At 31.6% G+C, this 21,248-nt stretch overlaps 1 protein-coding gene across 1 annotated transcript in view; it reads left to right on the top strand.

The window, feature by feature from the left end:
* The first annotated feature begins 668 nt into the window (after positions 1-668).
* Positions 669-21,248, top strand: part of LOC141904793 (transient receptor potential cation channel subfamily A member 1-like) — a 45,929-nt gene continuing 25,349 nt past the window's right edge. The window contains exons 1-2 of the mRNA XM_074793466.1: positions 669-846; positions 4,484-4,649. Coding sequence (XP_074649567.1) covers positions 676-846; positions 4,484-4,649 — 337 coding nt within the window. The 5' untranslated portion in view covers positions 669-675. The remainder of the gene's footprint in view (positions 847-4,483; positions 4,650-21,248) is intronic.

The raw sequence follows: 21,248 nt of genomic DNA, 5'->3' as shown, positions 1-21,248 counted from the left end.
TTAAAAAGAATGAGCTGATTGTAATAATATTCACGATTTACAGTTCTGTAAAGAGTTAATGGTGGTCATCATTGTTGACTCTGTCTTAACACGTCTATCATGAAAGTCATTCACTTAACATTAGTTTATTTACTGTCTAACTAGTTAGAGCGTTGAAACATTCTTCTAAACATCTAATCATAGAGTCTTATTGGCAGTTTAACACTAGATGACTTCGGGGTTGGGGCACCAGGCTTCCTTTCTGGTCGGATTCATATACATCGAATATCAAAATGTCAAAATGGCATGCGTCTGCTTTCAAAAAACCAAGCACCAAAGACACACGAGTACGTAAATTAAGGAAGTTTTATTATTTTCTACAATGTTGACTTATAACCAGGATATCATCAATCATTGATACGAAGTAAAACTGATACGTATCAGTTTATTACTTAAACAATATAGACACAAAACATGTATTGTATTACAATGTTATGGTGAGAGGTTTGTACAGCCGGATAAATTTATGACTTATATTTATCCGGCTGTACATTAAACCTCTCACCCCTAACCCGCGGTACCTTCACAAAATATATTAATCAATTTCCTGGTTGGAACCTAGGAATGATTAAATGATAGTTAGATATATGATATGACAGTGCGTAATTCACCAGTGCGTTGGAGACGGCAGAAAGCATGTTACCTAGATCGACTCTCAGATTGAAATCCAGGCCGGCTCACGGTGAGCCTCCTACTGCTATGAAGTATGTTGCTAGTGTTGGCGATTTAATCGCGAAAAGATATCGAGAAAGTGAATTTATTGCACTCGATAAATATCCGAAGCTCAACAGAATGAATTTGATAAAGGTATTTAATCGTATTCATCATTTTATCGATAATAACTGATTCCTTAGATTTTCTAAATTAGTTTTATTTTCGGTTAACATGTCATTTCAAATCTGAGTAGGCTATTTGTTTATTTCATTTACGTTCAAACCCAAAAGTATTAGAGGGACATCGCAAAATGTACTGATTTAATAAATAGCAAGGTAGAAAAGTGACAAATTCAAATATAGCTGCAAAGCAGCGATAACGGGTTTAGACTTGTTAGTTTAAATGCCGTACATAGATTTGGTCGGAATCCTTCTTAAATCAGTAAAAAACAACAGTAATTTTATAGGAGCACCACCTACAGACCGGAATGACGGAATCGCAGAATTTTTTAAAACACGGAATTTCTTCACTAATACTATAGAAAGAGATCGGCACCAGAGCAAGCACCGGTTATCAAAGTTAATCGACTTTTTGCGATCTTAGTAGATTTGAGTACGGTCGCTCTAGGTTGGGCCGTATGTAGTTTTAGATGGCTGCAAACGTAAAATGTGCTACGACCAAACATGTACCGCGGTTCCTTAAAAATTATTTTGACCGAAACCGCCGTCTAGTACCGATACGTTTTCTAGTCCCAAGGAATCAACATGGAGAAGAAACTAAGTAACAGCTTTCTCTTCACAAATAACGGAGTTGAAAATAGATACCATTTCATATATAATCTTTAATATCGTTCAATTTTTATTATTTCTTCTCACCACACTCGCATAAATCACAATTTAGATGCACGAGACGCATTAAAAATCCAAAGCAAAAATATGCATAACGTGCATATGACCGTCACGAAATCACCCTTCACCAAAACTCAATTTCCTAGACCATGATGGATAAAGTATTAAAACTATATTGTGTTACAATAGCTATCGTTATTACATCGTACAATTCTTACGGGCTAGGCCCAGGAAGAACAGAATTTGTGAAAAAGATTTTAAACAAAACTGATATTTTATTCAAGAACATTGGATGTACGAAGGACAGTTTTATTCGTTTGCTGATTCCTTGAAAAACAATGAATTTGCAGTATATCATCGAACGGCTCATCATACCAGATACATCATTGAATTATACATAATATGAATATTCTCATCGCCTGTGTTTATATGCCGTGCGACTGCTCTTTTTATGAGGAATCAAACATAGATGAGTATAAATACGGGTATAAATAAATACGTGTATAAATCTTAGTGAATTAATGTGTAAATCAAAATGCCGATTTTATGATTGTGGAAGGTGACTTCAATACTGATTTCCAACGGTCATCCCCACATACTATAATGTTGAAAGATATTTTAGAAAATGAATTCTCAGGTTCATGTTACACCTTATATAAAGTAGATTATACCGTTGAAAGTAAACAGAACTATGAACGGCCAAATATCGATCATATTCTTATTAGTAGCAATTTTGTAGATTGTGCCTTGTCATTTGAGAACTGAATGTTTGGATAACTATTCCGATCACCTCCCGATTAGTCTCCACTAAATATTCCCGAGCTAATCAGTAGAACTAGTTATACACCTTTGAAGTTTGCTGAGAAAACGTTATTGCATAGGACCACCGTTGTCAACTTTCAGGCTTATAAACAGCATTAGATAATAACTTAGATTTCGTTACTCTATCAGCTGGTCTGATAGCATGTGATAAAGGTAAACTGTACAGAGCATGGTGAATTAATTAAGCAACTATTTAGCCAGATCATAAAAGCCTGTACAGACGCGAGTAAAGATACAATACCAAAAACTTCGAATAGTGGACGTAAAAAACGTAAAAATGCTTACTCAGGGTGGGATGAAAACGTTAGAAATATTCGCAATAAGGCATTATTCTGGCATAATCTATGGAAAAGCAATGGGAGACCTAAAGAAGGTTAAATTTTCGATATTCGGGAACGTACCCGAAAAGAATATCATAGGACCGTAAAATTCATAAAAACACTCCAATAGAAATAGATCAAGACAGTTAGCCGTTTCATTATCTGGAGGAAACTCCAAATTTTTTGGGAACAGGTACAACGTATCCTTGGGACGGATGTATCTATACCAACTAGCATAGACGAAATGAAGTCTTCTGAAAATATTGCTAAATTATTTGCCTCTCAATATGAAGAACAATACAACTCAGTGGGGTTCAATAAGGGTGAAATGACAAAACTATCAAATAAATTAAATGTTTCAAATCAACGATAGATCACAAACTCTAATTCTCCGACGACCTCATCAAAGACAGTATTTTGAAATTAAACAAGGGAAAAATGATGGATATCTTGGTCAGTATACTGATCACCTGATTAATGGGACGGATAAACTTTTTCAATATATTACGACATTATTTAATTATGATTAAACACGCACATTGTACCGACAGTATTTTGGTGACAACAATTATATCAACACCTAAAAATAAACGTAAATCACTTTCAGATTCAACTAATTATCGAGGCATCGCCCTCAGGGGTGTCTCAGGAAAAGTTTTTGACAATACTTTGATTAAGATCAACTCAACATTACTATCTTCTAGCGAGTTCCAATTCGGATTTAAAACCAACAGCTGACTGTCATTTGTCCTTAATGAAACCATTTATTATTACAATAAAAGGGGTGGTAACTGTCATTTTTTATTATTTACGCACATTCGATCGTATTAATCACAGATATTAAACTTTTTTCACTCCTATTCGATAGGGGGATTAATGTTCAGATTATTAGATTTATTATAAATATGTATACTAATCAAAATATCAGAACCCAGTGGAATGGAAACTACTCATATTTTTTTCAATGCTTCCAACGGGCTTAAACAAGGAGCGAATTTTTCTCCGATTTCATTCAATGTTTACATAGATGACATATTAAAGAGATTAGAAGCATCGTCTTATGGGTGCTACGTCGGACAGAAATATGTTGGGTTACATTCCTTTGCCCATGATTTAGCTTTATTTACCCCGCTGCTGTAGGTTGGCAATATTTGGGAGCAGATTTACTTTAGGGCGCTTCATTATCCATATGTCCAGCCTCTATAGATTTGATAAGTTCACACTAATACAAACTATTCCTGATATATACACATCTTTAAATGACCCTGAGTTAGTGAATAAGTATATAATGCCAAGTCTATTATGAAGTTTCTTGAAATTAAGAATGACCCAAATTTTCAATTTTCGAACAGTGAAATCACTTCACTTGTAGAATTCTTCTGTATCCACTAAAAAGTGATGACAATTTCATATCATACATTTATATTGATTTGCTGTGCACCTTTTCATCAGGCTATAATTTGTCTATTGTATAAACATATTTTTTTTGTTCTGCTCAATGAGCGTTGTACTTTGCTGTAAGAATAAAAAATAAATTAATTAAGTTACCACCCCTGGGAAGATGATAAGCCCTACTGATTTTGGAGTCCCTGGGTCAATGGTCAAGGTCACTAAAGTCATTTATGTGAAACCTTGTGAACGCAAAATGGAATGGAAAAAAGCATTTTCTTCAGATATTGAAATACGTCCTAGAATGTATAAATAGAATCAAATGAAATATTAAACATATCATTGATTTTTGATATTGAAGTATCTAACTCCGCGCGGTGGATTTGATAATGATGGGTTGATTATTTGCAGGCGGCTCGTGAAGGATTATTAGATGTAGTAAAATCTCACGTAGAGAATCCAGCAGCAATAGATGCAATCGATTCAATCGAACCACAATCAGGATTATCAGCTCTACATCACGCAGCTAGATACAATCGAGTTAAAGTTGTCGAATATTTACTCAGGAAAGGAGCCAGTAAGTTATAAACTGTTACGGTCAGGAATAACCGATAGATGAGAGGAGATTTCGATGTACACTATATACATTCTGATTATTCACCGACGACAAGTCCAAACCAAAAACTGCCTAATGTCACTGGTGGCATAGTATTTATACCAAACCACTCACTAACAGTAGCATGAAATCACTGCAATAGTATATGATATCCCCCAGTGATACAAGGACAAACATTGGAAATGTACATTACACAATACAGGATCTAAGTGCACACACTTGTAACGTTACATGCCCCCTACAAAAATGAGCCGTAAAACAATAATATTTTAGTAGACAATTCAATTACAATGTTCCAAGAATGTTTATCCTAGTCAAGACGGTTTTTAGCCCACTTGGGACTTAAGTTCACTCTTCATCCGTCCGTCCGTCCGTTCGTCCAAATCATTATTTTGGTGGCAAAAAATCACAAAAGGTTGACGGGGCTGGGCAAACAAGTACAGCAAATTTAACACGGTTGCGAAACATACACTCAGGTCCGGAGAATATACGAAATACTCAATCCACAACTTGGTGGCAAATTCACAAAAAAGTTGACGGGGCTGAGTATACTTGTAATGACTAGTACAGTACATGTATATATTTGATAGAGTTTTCACTACATCATGGTAGTTATTGGAAAATGACGTTTTCAGATCAGAGGTCGAGAGGTCGGGACATCACTCATCGCAACTCGTAATTTTTTTCCTAATAAATGCTAGACAGTGAACAAGAAAATATAGCTGCAAAGCAGCGATAACGAGTTTTCTGGATGCATGTGATCGATAGGAAAAATTAATTACCGGGTATTCGATGGAAAAAATAAAATGAGATGATTTGGATATTATCGGAGCAATCCTCTTTTTGGTTGAATGGTCTAACCCCAGTATAGTCCCCCGTGATTTGGAAATTATCGGAGCCCTCCTTTATTTTCTTACTTAATGACGTCACAAACTGTTATTTCGCCGGGGCTTGTTGTCTAACAATTCAATTCAATTCTTTATTTACAGTAACCTAATAAGTAATTTTAAGTTTCAAATAGGATGGAAAGTACATTCAGACAATCTGTTGGTTCAGAGAGACCGTTATTACAGTATCAATTTATACATTTCGTTTCGAAGCTGTCAGTTGCCGAATCTGAATGAAGATGAATTTTATTTGACGAAATCGGCGGAAAATATATAATAATAATAATCAACAGAATTTCAAGAGGGTTTTCGACGAAAGTCAGAAAACCCTAAAAATTCATGTAAAATTGATAATAAAAATCAATATTATTGTCCAAAAATCTCGACATGAAGAAACTGGAAATCATGAAAAAAAATGTTATAGATTTTGAGACACCAGAAAATTCCAATGAAAGAAAAGAACAATTAGAACTCATGAAAGAAAGATAAAATTAAATGTAATATTTGTAATGAATTTATAAATAATAAGAATTATAAAAGACACCTTGAATTACAAAAACATCAACAAAATTTAATTAAAAATATTTTAGGAACATAATATTTTGATTACAAACGAGTAAAAAATCTTTTAAAAAACCAGATTCAAAAACTAAATCTATTTGCATGTACGTACCTGTACCATCCGATTAGTATGAAAGGAGCATAAACCAGGTCGAATCACTTCTGAATAGCGCCTCAAACGCAATGATTTAAGTAGTAACACTCGCTCACCGTATGACATCACTTCCGGTTTAAAAAAATCTATTAAAAAACCAGATTCAAAAACTAGATCTATTTCAAATAAACTTTACATGGAAAATGTTAGAAATTATATTGATTCACTAGAAATAAAAGATACAATTGAAATTTTAGAAGTATTACATAGTAAAATTGGTCCTACAGCTATTATATTTAGATTTTTCAAAGGTACAACAATAGAAGATTAGACAATAGAAAAAATAATGGATATTGAATACCCAAAAATTTGTATTTCTGGAAAAGTAAGTTTTGTAAAATCAGAAGAAAAAACGGAATATAACATTCAAACATATTCTGGAGAAATAATTTCCAAAGCACAAATAAAAGAGAAATTAGAAAAAAATATTTAATGAATTTAAACGCCATATTGAAGAAAGACATTTTGAAGGTTCTGGTTTATCATTGAATGAAATTATATTTTTAGATTTAAATATTTATAATACAAAAAGAAATAAAACATCAAAAAATAATGAAATGTTTACAAATGATTTATGCTTTACAACAGAAAAGGATATTGAGCATCATCTTATCGGAATTATGAAACATTATACAGGTGAAGGTCGCGCCCCTGTATGGCATCACCTTGTCAGAGCTCTGGATTAAACTTAAATTTTATACTAAAATAGCTGGAGTAACTGCACAGAACTCTTCTTGGATTATTCATTAATATTTAGTGATTTACCTGGATTCTCATTTAGTGGATTTTATAACACTTAATGGTCTTAATTTGGAATATTTTAAAACTATTATTAGTGCTGAACTAGTCAACAGATGGCAGGACATACATTAGCTTATAGTACTACAAGGCTTGGATATGTTAAATGGTTCAGTTATTTAGGTAATAGACTTCCATGTCATATATATACGAAGATTTGTAAACTTGGAATCAACAAAGCAAAGTCAACCAAGCGTGGCTGCAGAGTTGGCAATAATTTGAGACATAGAGTGTGTGCTATGAACCTAAAACCCTCTGGTGTAAATTGGTGTAATCTGATCAATGTTCCTGTGGCAACTGACGATAAGCCAAATTGTGAACCTTTGAAAACTATTCTGCTCAACACTCAATCTGTGGTAAATAAATCCACCTTACTGAATGAATATGTTCTAGCCACTAAAACTGATTTGGCAGTGTTTACAGAAACCTGGATCAAAGATAACATTATAGATTCCCAAAGCATTGCTGAATTAAAGCCTGAATTCAAGACTTTTTGAAGAAATTTGCGTAGTGTCAATTCTCGTGTACTTTGTAGTTCTTGGGCATCAACTATCGCTGCGTCATCGGCTGTGGATGCCGGTGAGTTAGTGCACCAGTATAATGAAATTGGTGCTCTTGCTAAACTTAGAGGCACCGCTTAGGACACGTCAAGTTATAATCCGCACTGGTACATCGAAGTGGTATACCACTGAAATACACCAGGCCCGGCAACTGAAGCGAAAACTTGAAAGACAGTGGCTGAAATCCGGACTTGAAATTCATAAAGAAATTTTTTAAGTCACAACGGGATTTAGTTGTCTAGTTGATAACGAACGCTAAATCTACATATTATCGTAGTAAGATGACTGATTTGAAGCAGACTTACAGAATCATCAATCGTGACCTTTTAAATAAATCACCAAAACAGTTACCTACGGGTGATAGTAAAGAGGTGGCTGAGAAACTCAGCAGTTATTTTTATAATAAAATTGCAAAAATCCGAGAACATGTAGATTCACAGGATGGTGAACTGCTGTTTGAGGTGGAACATCAAACCCCTCCCTCATTGTCAAATTTTACTGAAACTAACTGTAAACTTTCTAAACTTTCTAAAGTCATTATGTCTAATGTCTTAGACCCTGTGCCTACCAGTGTTTTGAAATCTGAAATTGCATCATCTGGCATGCTTCGTATTATCGTTAGTATAGTTAATGCATGTTTCACTTCTGGTATTTTTCCAGATGAGCTTAAACAGGCTATCATTCATCCATTATTGAAGAAACCAACTCTCGATGCTCAGGTTTTGAAAAATTATCGTTCTGTTTCAATCATTCCTTTCTTTGTCTAAGGTCATAGAAAAGGTAATTGTTTCTAGAATTACTGTACATCTTGAAAATCATGGTCTTTATGAAACTTCCCAATCCGCTTATCGAGCCAATCACAGCACAGAAACAGCATTGGTTAAAGTGAGTAATGATATTCATTGTGCTATCAATAATGGTTACGTTGTCTTTATGGTAGATCTTTCAGCAGCCTTCGACACAATAGATCATGATATCCTCATTGACTGTCTTCGCCATAATTTTGGATTTCATGATACTGTCTTAACTCTTATTCATTCATATCTGACAAATAGAAGTCAGACAGTTGTGGTCGACGGTTCAAGTTCATCTAGTAAACCATTAAACTGCAGAGTTCCGCAAGGTTCACTCCTCGGACCTCTACTTTTTACTTTGTATTCCCAACCTATTGGTAAAATAATTAGTAATTTATCCTGTTTGTATCATATATATGCAGATGATGATCAACTTTATAAGACTATTAATCCAAATATGTTAAATGAGGTGTTATCTACAGTAGCAAACATTGATGACCTTGTTGCAACTTTATTCAACTGCCAGTGGATGACTGTTAACAAGCTTCACGCTAACTCGGATAAAACAGAATTTATTATTTTAGGTTCTCGATATGCTAAGCGCCTATTCCCTGCAGATTTACATCTTTCGATTGGAGGTGTTGATATTTTTCCCTCCACTAAAGTTAAAAATCTGGGTGTTATCATAGATGAATCTTTGTCTTTTAATTATCACGTAAATTCTATTTGTAGGACAGCAAACTACCATTTGTATTCTATAGGTAAAATACGCCAGTATATTGAAGTAATAGGGGTTTAGTTGTTTCATACCAAAGGTCGAAGGGTCGAGCTCATAAAAAATAAAAAATAAATTCTCGCACACTCGAATTTATTTTTTATTTTTTACTCACTCGCCCCTTCAACCTTTGATTTGAAACAACTAAACCCCTATTACTCTTAAAATATTCATATATATGAATAAAATATAAATGAATAACTTCTAAAATCAATTTTAATAAAAAATTTGATATTAAAATGGAAGCAAATAAGTACTACTGCCCAACATGTAATATCAATATAGATAAATCCCAAAAAGCAAGACACAATAAAACTAAAACACATTTAGAGAATAAATTGAAATTAGAATATGAAGATGATATATTAGAAACTAAATTAGATGAATTAAAGAATGAAAAAGAAACATATAAATGTGATACATGTAATCAATCATTCAGTGATAAAAGATATTATAAAGAACATTTAAAATATAAAAGTCATATTAGAAATATGAATAATGATAACTTATTTTCATTATTTAACATTAAAAATTATATCTCAGCAACAAATTTAGTGTATGGAAGACAATATAAAATTGATAATATTTCTATAATCAATCAAATATTATCAAATGAAGCATATTTAATTATTGAACTGATAGATAATGGAATCAAAAATCCTAACATATTTAATACACTTTTAAATCATAAAGGAACTTTAGATGAAAAATTATAAATATTCTTGAAACCCCTTTCAATGAAAGAAAAAGTGATATAATACTTTCAAAAGATTACAATGATTTGATTAACTTAAGAATTGAAAAAAGACAATTATATTATTCAAATTTTGATGATAAACCAATTATCTATAATGAAAATTCATCAAATATTGGTATTCAATGTGAATTAGATAATGAAAAATCATTTAAAGATGTTGGAACTCAATGTAACTTAGATAATGAAATTGTTACGTCTAAATATAATCCTAATGAAAGCGTTTTATGTAATTGTGGAAAATATTATACTCAAAGCAATAAATCACACCATCTTAAATCAAAATATCATAACTCCAAATATGGAAATCAATTTAGTAAAAAAATTTGATATTAAAATGGAATCAGAACAACCACAAACCATCAATATTACAAATAACACTGGTGTTATAAATATATACTACAAGAAGTGTTCTAAGTGTGAATTAGATAAATTAGCTTTAACAGAATTTAGTAAGCGTAAGATTAGCAAAGATGGTTTTCAATATTGCTGTAAAACTTGCACTAAACTATATACCAAACAATATCGAGAAGATAATATAGAACATTATAATTATTATATGGCAGAATATATGAGAGGAAGATATCAAACAGATCTTAATTTTAGATTGAAACAATGCTAAAGATCTAGATTAACATAATTATTTAACAAAGAAACGCATTCAGAAACACTATCTAATTTATTGGGTTGTTCAGATGAATTTTTCATATCATGGATAATATATCAATTCGATGATAAAATGAATATAGATAATTATGGTGAATACTTTCATATTGATCATGTGTTGCCGATTTCTAAATTTGACATGAGTGATGATTATAATAAGAAGCTAATATGGAGATGGAGAAATTTAAGACCTTTAGAAAAGAAGGAAAACATAATTAAATCTAACAAACTAGATATGAAATTATATTTAGATCAACTGGATAAAGCAAAGACATTTGTTGAATTATGGAATTCAACACATAATGAAAAATACGTTGAAGCTTAAGCGCTTAGAAAACCGGTTACTCTCGATCTATGTCAAACTACCTATATGCAATTGTATTAGGTTGTTTACAAAAACATCTGTCGCACGTTATATTCAGTTGAATGCGGCGCACCTCATTTGAATATTGATCAAATGTGCTATTTCAGTTGAAAAGGATTAATCAATTACATCACAAAGGAACATATGTTGATCAGACAGTGTTTAGCTAGTGAATAACTGGCAGTTATAAGCGCGCAGCACATAAGCATAGAAGCGCATAGGGTATTCTCTCTATAAACACAATTTTAGGAGTTTACAGTTATAAATGTAAGTACTGTTTTTGTTGTTATTAAGGCGTTGGGAAACGTTAAACATGTAAAACTTATCCTGGTAAGATGCGCCACAAATGGCCATGTTTAAGTGTTGTAATTAATATTTTACAACTACAACTTCAAGTTAGTTTTATTCTACGCTAGATATTTATCTTTTAGATAACAAAATGAAGACCATTGAATCAAGAAAGTGAAGATAGATGGATGTGGAATCAGAAATTATGGATATTTCAACTCATGAGACTGTAGCAGTTTAGCCATACTGTATAGGCTTTCAATGCATTGCGTTTGCCGGAATTTCAATTGCGTCATTCAGCTGTTGTTAATGTCACACACAGTGACAGATGTTGTATTATACTTTATTGATTCCTGCATTCCACGCATACCTTACTGCTCGGCTGCCGAGCGGCTTGGAATGTGGAAATCGATAATGATTGTAGAATAAAATATATGTGTTTATGAAATAGTATTTCCACCAGTCGTTTCTTTGAATTTATTTTCAGTTTTAGGATTTATTATCGAGAATCCGAAATGACTTATCTGGACAGTTATAATTACTGCTCCTAATAGATAGACAATAGTAGTGAGATATTAAATCCTAATTTAAATAAAATATAATAAAAAAACAATAACTTCAACTGCTTGTGAATTCTATTATATTTTTAATATTTTCTTTTGGTAATTCTAATTGACATTAGATTGAATAGATTTTGAATAGATTTGAATAGAAATTCTTTAACTTTAACTAACCTAGTCAATTTAGTATTAACCTAAAGAGATGCTAGTATCATTTTATAATACTTATAATATTTCTCTTATTAAATTTCTCCAATATAAATGTCAAAGAAATCGAGTAAGAATAGTATTGATATTGAAAAAACATTAGATGATTTAGGTATTAGTGATAATAAGGATATTCCAACCAAAATTGAAAATAATATTCAAGTTAATAACAATATAGATTATGAATACTATTTATATTGTAAACACCATCTTGAACTATTGATTGCTAGCGGAAAGTGTAAACAATTTTTAACTAAGACTATTACTTTTCAAGAATTAGATGCTATGAAACCAGATAAAGTAATAAAATATTTTAAGATTTATGAAGAAGCTAGATTAGCTAGAATAAATGATTCTATTTCAGATGGTATTGTCAAATGTTATTCTAAGTTATGTAACCAGTTAATACCAATTGATGGTGAAAATAAATTATGTAGTGATTTGAAAAATGACTATTTAGTTATGACTGAATTACAAAAATGGGTTGGTTATACTTCATTTCAATTAGGATCGGTTATGACATTAATTTCTACTGGTGTCATAACATTTTCGAATATCAAGCCTATGGAATAGCTTTCTCTGGGAGACATTTCGGGATAACAACATGGGTTTTAAATCAAAAATATAATTCAATGTTTAAAGACTTTAGGGAGAATATAAGATTTCTAGTTTTATTCTACAATAAGGATAGAAAATCTATGCAACAATCATTGGAAGAAAATCAAATTATACCTACTGAATTACATGATGAATATATGAATAAATTAAAGAATAATAAAGGTTCAAAATTATTACTGAGACTACAATTTCCCTATGAATATAAATTTATAAAATAACTATTTGTATACCTATGTATTAGATACCCTATTAGATACCCTAATACCTGATACCCTTTTAGATACCCTAATACCTGATACCCTATTAGATACCCTAATACCTGGGGTTTCAATTTCCATATGAATATCAGTTTATAAAATAAGATATTTTATGTATTAGATTGTATTAGATATGTATTAGATACCTTAAATACCTTAAATACTTAAAACCCCCTTTTTTATTTACTATTATTTTATACAATTTTCAACTGATATTATTATTTGAGTTAAATATAATTAATATCTTAATCACTTTCATCATCACTCTCCAATTCACTATCAGGCCCCAACAATTTATTCAAATGCTCTACCGAATCTACATCAATAGTTGTTTTATTTTTATACTTATTCTTCACCCTTTTTACCGCATCATCAATAGTTGTTTCATTGTTATGCTTATTCATCCAATCAGATTTATCATTATTTTCTACTCTATGTTTCATAGAATCTTTATTATCAATATGCTTATCTGTAACTATATTTTCATCATCATCTTTATTAGTGTTTGCTCCTAATATTTCATTTACAGTGTTTGATCCTTATATTTTATTAGCATCGGTTAAATCTAATTCATTTTTATTAGGTGTTGCTAATAATAAATCTTCATATAATTCTTTACCATTTACTTTTTTATTTGAAACAAACTTTGTAACATATTTAAATGGGTGTTCTATAAATTCTCTTAAACCAACACGTTCTATTACATTAGTAATATGTACCTTTGTATTCATATGTTTATTCCAATTTGATGGGGCGTTTGAAAATTCACCTTTACAATGATCACAATAATTTCTATTTTCACTAATATTTAATATTATTTCATTATTAGATGTAGAAGGTATTCCATTATTAGATGTAGAAGGTATTACATTATTAGATGTAGAAGGTATTGCATTATTAGATGTAGAAGGTATTACATTATTAGATGTAGATGGTATTGCATTATTAGATGTAGAAGGTATTACATTATTAGATGTAGAAGGTATTACATTATTAGATGTAGAAGGTATTACATTATTATCAATTACATTACTTAAATTATCAACAACACCACTTTTATTATTATCGATTTCTATTAGTTTAGTTTTATAAATTTTGAAAATAGGATCAAATATCAAAGCTATATTACAAGGTATTACATAATATAAACCATCATTATTTTCATGTGTATCGATGTATGGAATATGTTTATATACTTAACCTCCTTCCATTTATTATATAAATTTTTATCAAAGTTAAAATTTTAATACATAACACTATTTAATTGACAATTTACAATATTTAATTGCGCGTCAGATATAATATAAATGTGCATTTTAAAATTTTTGTCTCCTCTTTTCTTTTTCATGAATAATTGTATTCCATCTTTAGTGTTCTGTAATTTTTTTCCAGAACCATGTAATGAATTATCCTCTGTTGTTCTAAAATCTAACCATAATGCATATTTATTGCCGGTATAATAATCAATTTGATTAATATTACAATTTTCAGATGATTTTACTTTTTCATTCATAAAATGTTTTCTAATTTCTGGCCATTGATCTATCATTCTCATTCCTTGACAAAATATTTTATTTGCTATTCCTTCGATAGTTATTTCTACTTTTGTTATTTCAGGATTATAATAATTATCAACATTTATTGCGCCATTAGTATATGTTGCAATGGTAAAAAATATTAATATACCTTTAATAGATCTTCTTGGGAAGTTAATATTCTCATTAATTATTTCATCATTTGCATTAATAGTTACAGTTTTAAATTTATCAATATTATCATATAATAATGAAAATCCTTGATTGTATTTAGTTTGAATTATACTTGAAATATTTTCATCAGTTACTGTATCATATTCTAAACATATATTCGATAATTTATAACTCATATCTTTATTAGCGCTAGATATTACAATTTCATTAACAGGAGCAAATGTTATTTCGAATGTAACATCTTCTTGAATTGCGTATTTATATAAAGGCGCATTATTATTTATCAATTCAAAGTCTAATGGAATTTTATATTTGCTTCCATATATACTTTTTATCAATTTATCTATAGCATTAGTTAATCGCTATTAGCTTCTGATCTTAATTTATTTTGGTTTTCTGATTGGATTCCTTGAAATATCATATTATTTCTGTTTTCTTTAGTTAACCATAAATCTTTATAATGCATAAATAAATTATAATCATCTAATGAGAAAACTGTTTCTGGACCGATCTTTATTGTTAATCTTTTAATCAAATATCTTCCAACATTATCAACAACATAATTATTATCATTACCGGTTACTTTTATATCGGCTGATAGATAAATACTATTTGGAACATAAAAAGTATTTTGTGTTAATCGAGGAATTCTAACATATAAAGTTTCATCGGGATTAATATTAGAAGGGTTATGAGTAATTAATTATATGATGTGATCTCTCTGCTTTAATAGCATTAGATATTCTATGATTCTTAGAAGGATTGATATAACTCCCACTCATTTATTTAACAAAAAAATTAATTATTTATTTTTTATCATGTTTACTAACCCAAAAATAATTGCACTTACAACTGTAATTAGAAATAAAATAATATGTTCAGCAGCAAAGTTAATAATGTTTCCTGCAGATTTCAATATAAAACCAACAATTGAGACAATAACTCCGGGCAATGCTGCAGCAGATTTTTTAGATAGTTCCCATAAATATTTCGCCAATTTCTTTAAACCATCCTTAACTTTATCTTGTATAGAATTATTATCTGGAGGTTTATCTGGTTTATTTGGAGTAGGAGTAGATTTCAAAGAATTTGATATTGCTAAACCAATTGTTGTAAATAACATAGTTACAGCTGTTAGAATTGAAAGAATTGTTATTCCTTCTAATTTGAATAATAATCTTATTCTATCGTTTAATGATATTCTAGAATCTGGTTTTATCAACAAATCTTTAAAAATAACTTTTAATTTTTCAATATGATTAAGATTATATGATTTTGATAATGTATCTCTTTCTTCTTTCTGTAATTCTATATTATATTTTAAATCATCAATTTTTTTTTTCTGAAGCTAACTTTCTGCTTTCATAATCAGCTTCCTCGATTACTTGAAGATCTTTATTTAATTGTTTTAATTTTTCATTTGCATTAGTTAATTCTTCTTCTAACATGGTTATTTTAGAAAATCTCATCTTAATATTAGCAATTTCAACAGATGATTCTTGCATACCTTTAATTTCTTTACGAAATGCTACTAATTCATCATCAGTTAAATCAATTAATCCTTTTTCTAGTAAAGATTGTATTCGATTTATTCCAGTTTCTGTACCGGGTGTATCTAAAACACTAATCATATCTTCTTCAAATGAATTCATTGTATCCAGTAAGTTATCTAAACGTTTTCCTAATTGTAATTGACTTGAATCATTATCAATTTGTTGAATATCTCTTCTCGATGTTTCGGGTGTTGAAGATCTTAATTTATCTAATCGATCTCTATACTCTTCCATTTCTGTTTCTGAATTTTTATTGATTATTTTGAATAAGTAATCAATTCTTTCACTAAATTCTGTTATATTATCATCTCTTTCTTCCTGTGTAACATCAGTTATTTCATTACTATTACTTATTCTCTTAATTCTAAATGTCTCTAAATTTTTCAAAGTTGATTCCGCTAATATTTTATTTAGTCTTGTTCTTTGATTAGTGATATCAATATAATAATCACCATCCAAATGATAATAATATTTACCTTTAAAAAGTTTTAGATTTTCTACTAAACGTTCAGCATCTCTATCACTTATATTATACCCAGATATTTCAAATATAGGTTTACATTTTATAAATATATTGATTATATTCTAATTTTTTTTTACTAAATTTGGATTTTCATGTTCAGGATATATTTTCGATCTAGTTTTTCTATCATATTCATCTGTTGATAGGGCTTTATGACCACCATCTGCTAAATTAGAATTATATGCTGATTCATTATCATCATCAATATTAGTTTCATTTAAATTGGGTTGCGGTTCATCATCAATATATCCTTCATTATTATTTCCCATGCCTTCCAATGGAATATCTTCTCCGCCTTCTGCCATTTACATAATAAAAAATTAAAATTTAAAATATAATATTCCTCCGATTACAATTCCTATACAATGAGGAGAGAATCCCACAATGATAATAAAAAGTCCGAAAATGAAACTTCGTAGTTTATTTCAACGTTTCGACTATATCCTAATAGTCATCTTCAGGAATAATGAGATACTACAGAAATTATGAGATATATATATACAATCCAGAGACAAAGAGACTAATTCAAGTAATCAGAGATGATACAAACTAAAGGAAAATTAACGTAGAAACAGTTACACGCTAAAATAGATTAAAAGGGAAGCAAACTAAGGGGTAATTATAAACAACAATAGTGAGTATAAATATAAATGAAACTTAAAGTCAGTAGTAAAAAGAAAGACAAACTAGGGGGCACTTAAATTAAAACAAAGGTGAATACAAGTTAAGTCAGAGACGAATTTGATGAGAGAACAAATAACAAATAATCAAAGGGGAAATCAAGTGTTGAGTTTAACCAGTTTACAGAGGAATTTTGATATAAGTTTATTATGGGGTGAAAAACCATTGTTAAGGTTTACAACGTTGTTCGAATTTTCAATAATTAATGCAGATTCCAAAATATGTCTTCTAGTTTTATCGCTGCAAGGGTAAATTAATTCAGCATTAGCAAAATCAAAATTGTGTGAAGTCTGAAAAACATGACTAGCAACTCCGCTTTCAGGTTTAAAGTGTTTTACATCTAATTTATGCTCTTTTATGCGTTGATTAAGATTCCGACCTGTTTCTCCTATATATACTTTGTCGCAAACTTTACAAGGTATTTTATAAATTCCACAGTTTAGGGATTCGGTTTTCGGTTTGTTATTAATCAATATGTTACTAAGTTTATTATTGTATTTAAAGATAAGTTGTTTATTTAGTGACCGAAGAGAAACTTTAGCATTTTCGAGGAAAGGTACATACGGTACAATGATAGGCTGTTTATCGGTAGCCAACGTAGGAGTTCTAAGGTTGTTATTTCTAAAATGCGTAGTACGAGCTTTAAGTAGAGCTTTTTTCAATAGGAAATCGGGGTAGGCAAGTTTTTTGAGAGATTGGTTAATATGGTGAATTTCATCGGGTAGAAATAAGGGGTCGCAAATTCTCAAAGCGCGAAGAAATAATCCTTGAGCTAAACCGAGTTTAATATCCGGAGAAGTAAAAGAGAAGTAATGGAGGTAGGATTCAGCGTTGGTAGGTTTCCTATAAACCGCGAATTTCAAAAAGGATCCACAGTTAAAAATCAAAACATCCAGAAAAGGTATTTTACTATTAGATTCCCATTCATACGTAAAAGCCAGAGACGGGTAAAGGGAGTTTAAATATACAAGAAAGTTATCAACATTGAAGTCAAAGGGAACCAAAGCCAGAACATCGTCAACATATCTGAGCCAGATTTTAGGGTGAATATCAGTATAAAAAGGCAATATTTCAGAGTCAACATGTTCTAGGAATAAATTGGCTAGAATAGGACTAAGAGGATTTCCCATAGCGATACCGAATGTCTGTTCGTAAAAACAATTGTTGAATTCAAAAAAGGAGTCCGTCGTACAAATAGAGATAAGGTCGATGATACAATCCGTAGGAATGCCGAAGTTAATGTTAAGTGATGGTAATCTGCGTTTTAAGAAATCAAGAGTAGGTCCAAGAGGAACATTGGTAAAAAGGGAAGTAACATCAAATGATATAAATTTGTCGTTGCCAGGGATAATATTCTTAATACGTTCAAGTAAGTGTTGATTATGGCGAAGGTGCGACGGAGAGAACGATCGAACCGAGCACCGGAGATAACTGTTTCGCGAGAAATTTAGATAACCGGTATGTAGGAGAATTACAATTGGAGACTATAGGGCACAGTGGAACATTATCTTTATGAATTTTAGGCAATCCATAGATATATGGTAAAGAGGGAAGACGTGAATGGAACTTATTCAGAGTTTCTTTAGCGGAGGGGAAACGTTTAATAATATCCGAAAGACTTCTGTTGAAATTAGCTTGCATACGAGGAAGAGGATTCGATTTAAGTTTCTTATAAACACCAGGATTATCCAAGAGAGATTGCATTTTAACATTATAATTATCCAGATCTAAAATCACAATCTTGCCACCTTTATCAGCCTTAGATATTTTAATAGTCTTTAACTTCCGTAGTTCTTGGAGGGCTAGCCGAAATCGACGAGGTAGATATTCAAAGAGGTTCCTGTTGAGTTGATCGCAAATAGCCTGTAGATTCATGAATATAAAGTTATAGTCCAAACTGTTCGGAGATGATTTGCGATATTCCAATTGGGTGACAAAGTCTAAAACATGTTTATCTTGATGAGGAAGAGAAAAATTCAAACCGTAGCCGAGAAGTTGACACTGAGTAGAAGATAACGTGGTTGAAGACAAATTTACTATGTTTTCGGTGTTGCTAAATCTAGTCCAAGGGCTGGAATCAATGAGTTTATTCAGTTGGTTGGTAAGATCCACGGACTTTCTGTGCTGATGAGATTTTCCAGAGCCTTGAACAATAGTGGAGAGCGATTTCCAGAGGAATAGGTCCGGTACGTGTGACTTCAAATAATTTTGAGATTGACGGAATTTGTAGAACTGATAGTTACAGTCTTCCTTAGCACGATCTATAGCGAATTTGAGTTGCTTGTTAGCTTCGGGTGGAAACGCAGAGCTGGAGTCGTATTTCCAAATCCAAGAAAGTGATCGCGGAACCACTTTTTCGGCATAACACTCCTGAAGGAACTTGACTTTACTTTTGGTAGTCCTGGATTTGATATAGCATTTCTCATAATTTCGGAAGCTAGCGACGAGGTACGGGAACGTGAAGAAGAAGAATTTTAATACGATATTTCGATCCGTGGGTAGCATGATCACGATTGGTAGAACACTATATCCGTGTTGACGCGATGAGGAGCGAATCCCACAATGATAATAAAAAGTCCGAAAATGAAACTTCGAGATAGTAGTTTATTTCAACGTTAAAATATTAATACTTTTGGTTCGGAGAAAAAACTTTTTACAATATACTTGTTCGAACGAAAAACTTAATGTTCTGACTAGAAAATTCTGTTCAAATTTAAACGATTCTGTTAGATCGGACGATTGTTCGAACGAAAAAACCTTTTGTTTCAACAAAAAAGTTTGTTCAACTTTGTTCTAACGATTTTTTCAAATTGGTTCAATCGAACAGAATATAATTGGTATGAACGAAATAAATTTTGTTCCGTAGAAAGAATTTACAAGCGAAAGGTCTTTTGAACGAGAAAAAAGATATTTCTGGGGCTCCGCAGTAACTCAAAGCTGGACGTAGGTTGGCCTTGTGACGCGATGCGATCCTCGCGTTGCATCGCAAGTTTTGGCGCAAATCGGTTGCGATACGATTGTCAGCGACTGTGTGCGACTAGTTTCTGCCAGTCGCAAGAGCACGTAGGTCGGTTGTGACAGTCGTGTCGCGTTGCAGAAAGTAGAACACGTGCGACTCCTTGTCACTGGCGTTGCTGACAGCCACACTTTAATAAATCTGATTCCTCCTTTACAGTGAACTCAGCTTTAACCTAGTAGAGGCTACTAGCCTATGTAGCCGTGGGTAGCATGATCACGATTGGTAGAACACTATATCCGTGTTGACGCGATGAGGAGAGAATCCCACAATGATAATAAAAAGTCCGAAAATGAAACTTCGAGATAGTAGTTTATTTCAACGTTAAAATATTAATACTTTTGGTTCGGAGAAAAAACTTTTTACAATATACTTGTTCGAACGAAAAACTTAATGTTCTGACTAGAAAATTCTGTTCAAATTTAAACGATTCTGTTAGATCGGACGATTGTTCGAACGAAAAAACCTTTTGTTTCAACAAAAAAGTTTGTTCAACTTTGTTCTAACGATTTTTTCAAATTGGTTCAATCGAACAGAATATTATTGGTTTGAACGAAATAAATTTTGTTCCGTAGAAAGAATTTACAAGCGAAAGGTCTTTTGAACGAGAAAAAAGATATTTCTGGGGCTCCGCAGTAACTCAAAGCTGGACGTAGGTTGGCCTTGTGACGCGATGCGATCCTCGCGTTGCATCGCAAGTTTTGGCGCAAATCGGTTGCGATACGATTGTCAGCGACTGTGTGCGACTAGTTTCTGCCAGTCGCAAGAGCACGTAGGTCGGTTGTGACAGTCGTGTCGCGTTGCAGAAAGTAGAACACGTGCGACTCCTTGTCAC

Source organism: Tubulanus polymorphus, chromosome 4 (assembly GCF_964204645.1).
Source record: "Tubulanus polymorphus chromosome 4, tnTubPoly1.2, whole genome shotgun sequence".
In the NCBI taxonomy this organism is placed as follows: Eukaryota; Metazoa; Nemertea; class Palaeonemertea; order Tubulaniformes; family Tubulanidae; genus Tubulanus; species Tubulanus polymorphus.
The sequence above is the reverse complement of the archived record's forward strand: the minus strand, read 5'-3'. Positions and strand labels throughout refer to the sequence as shown.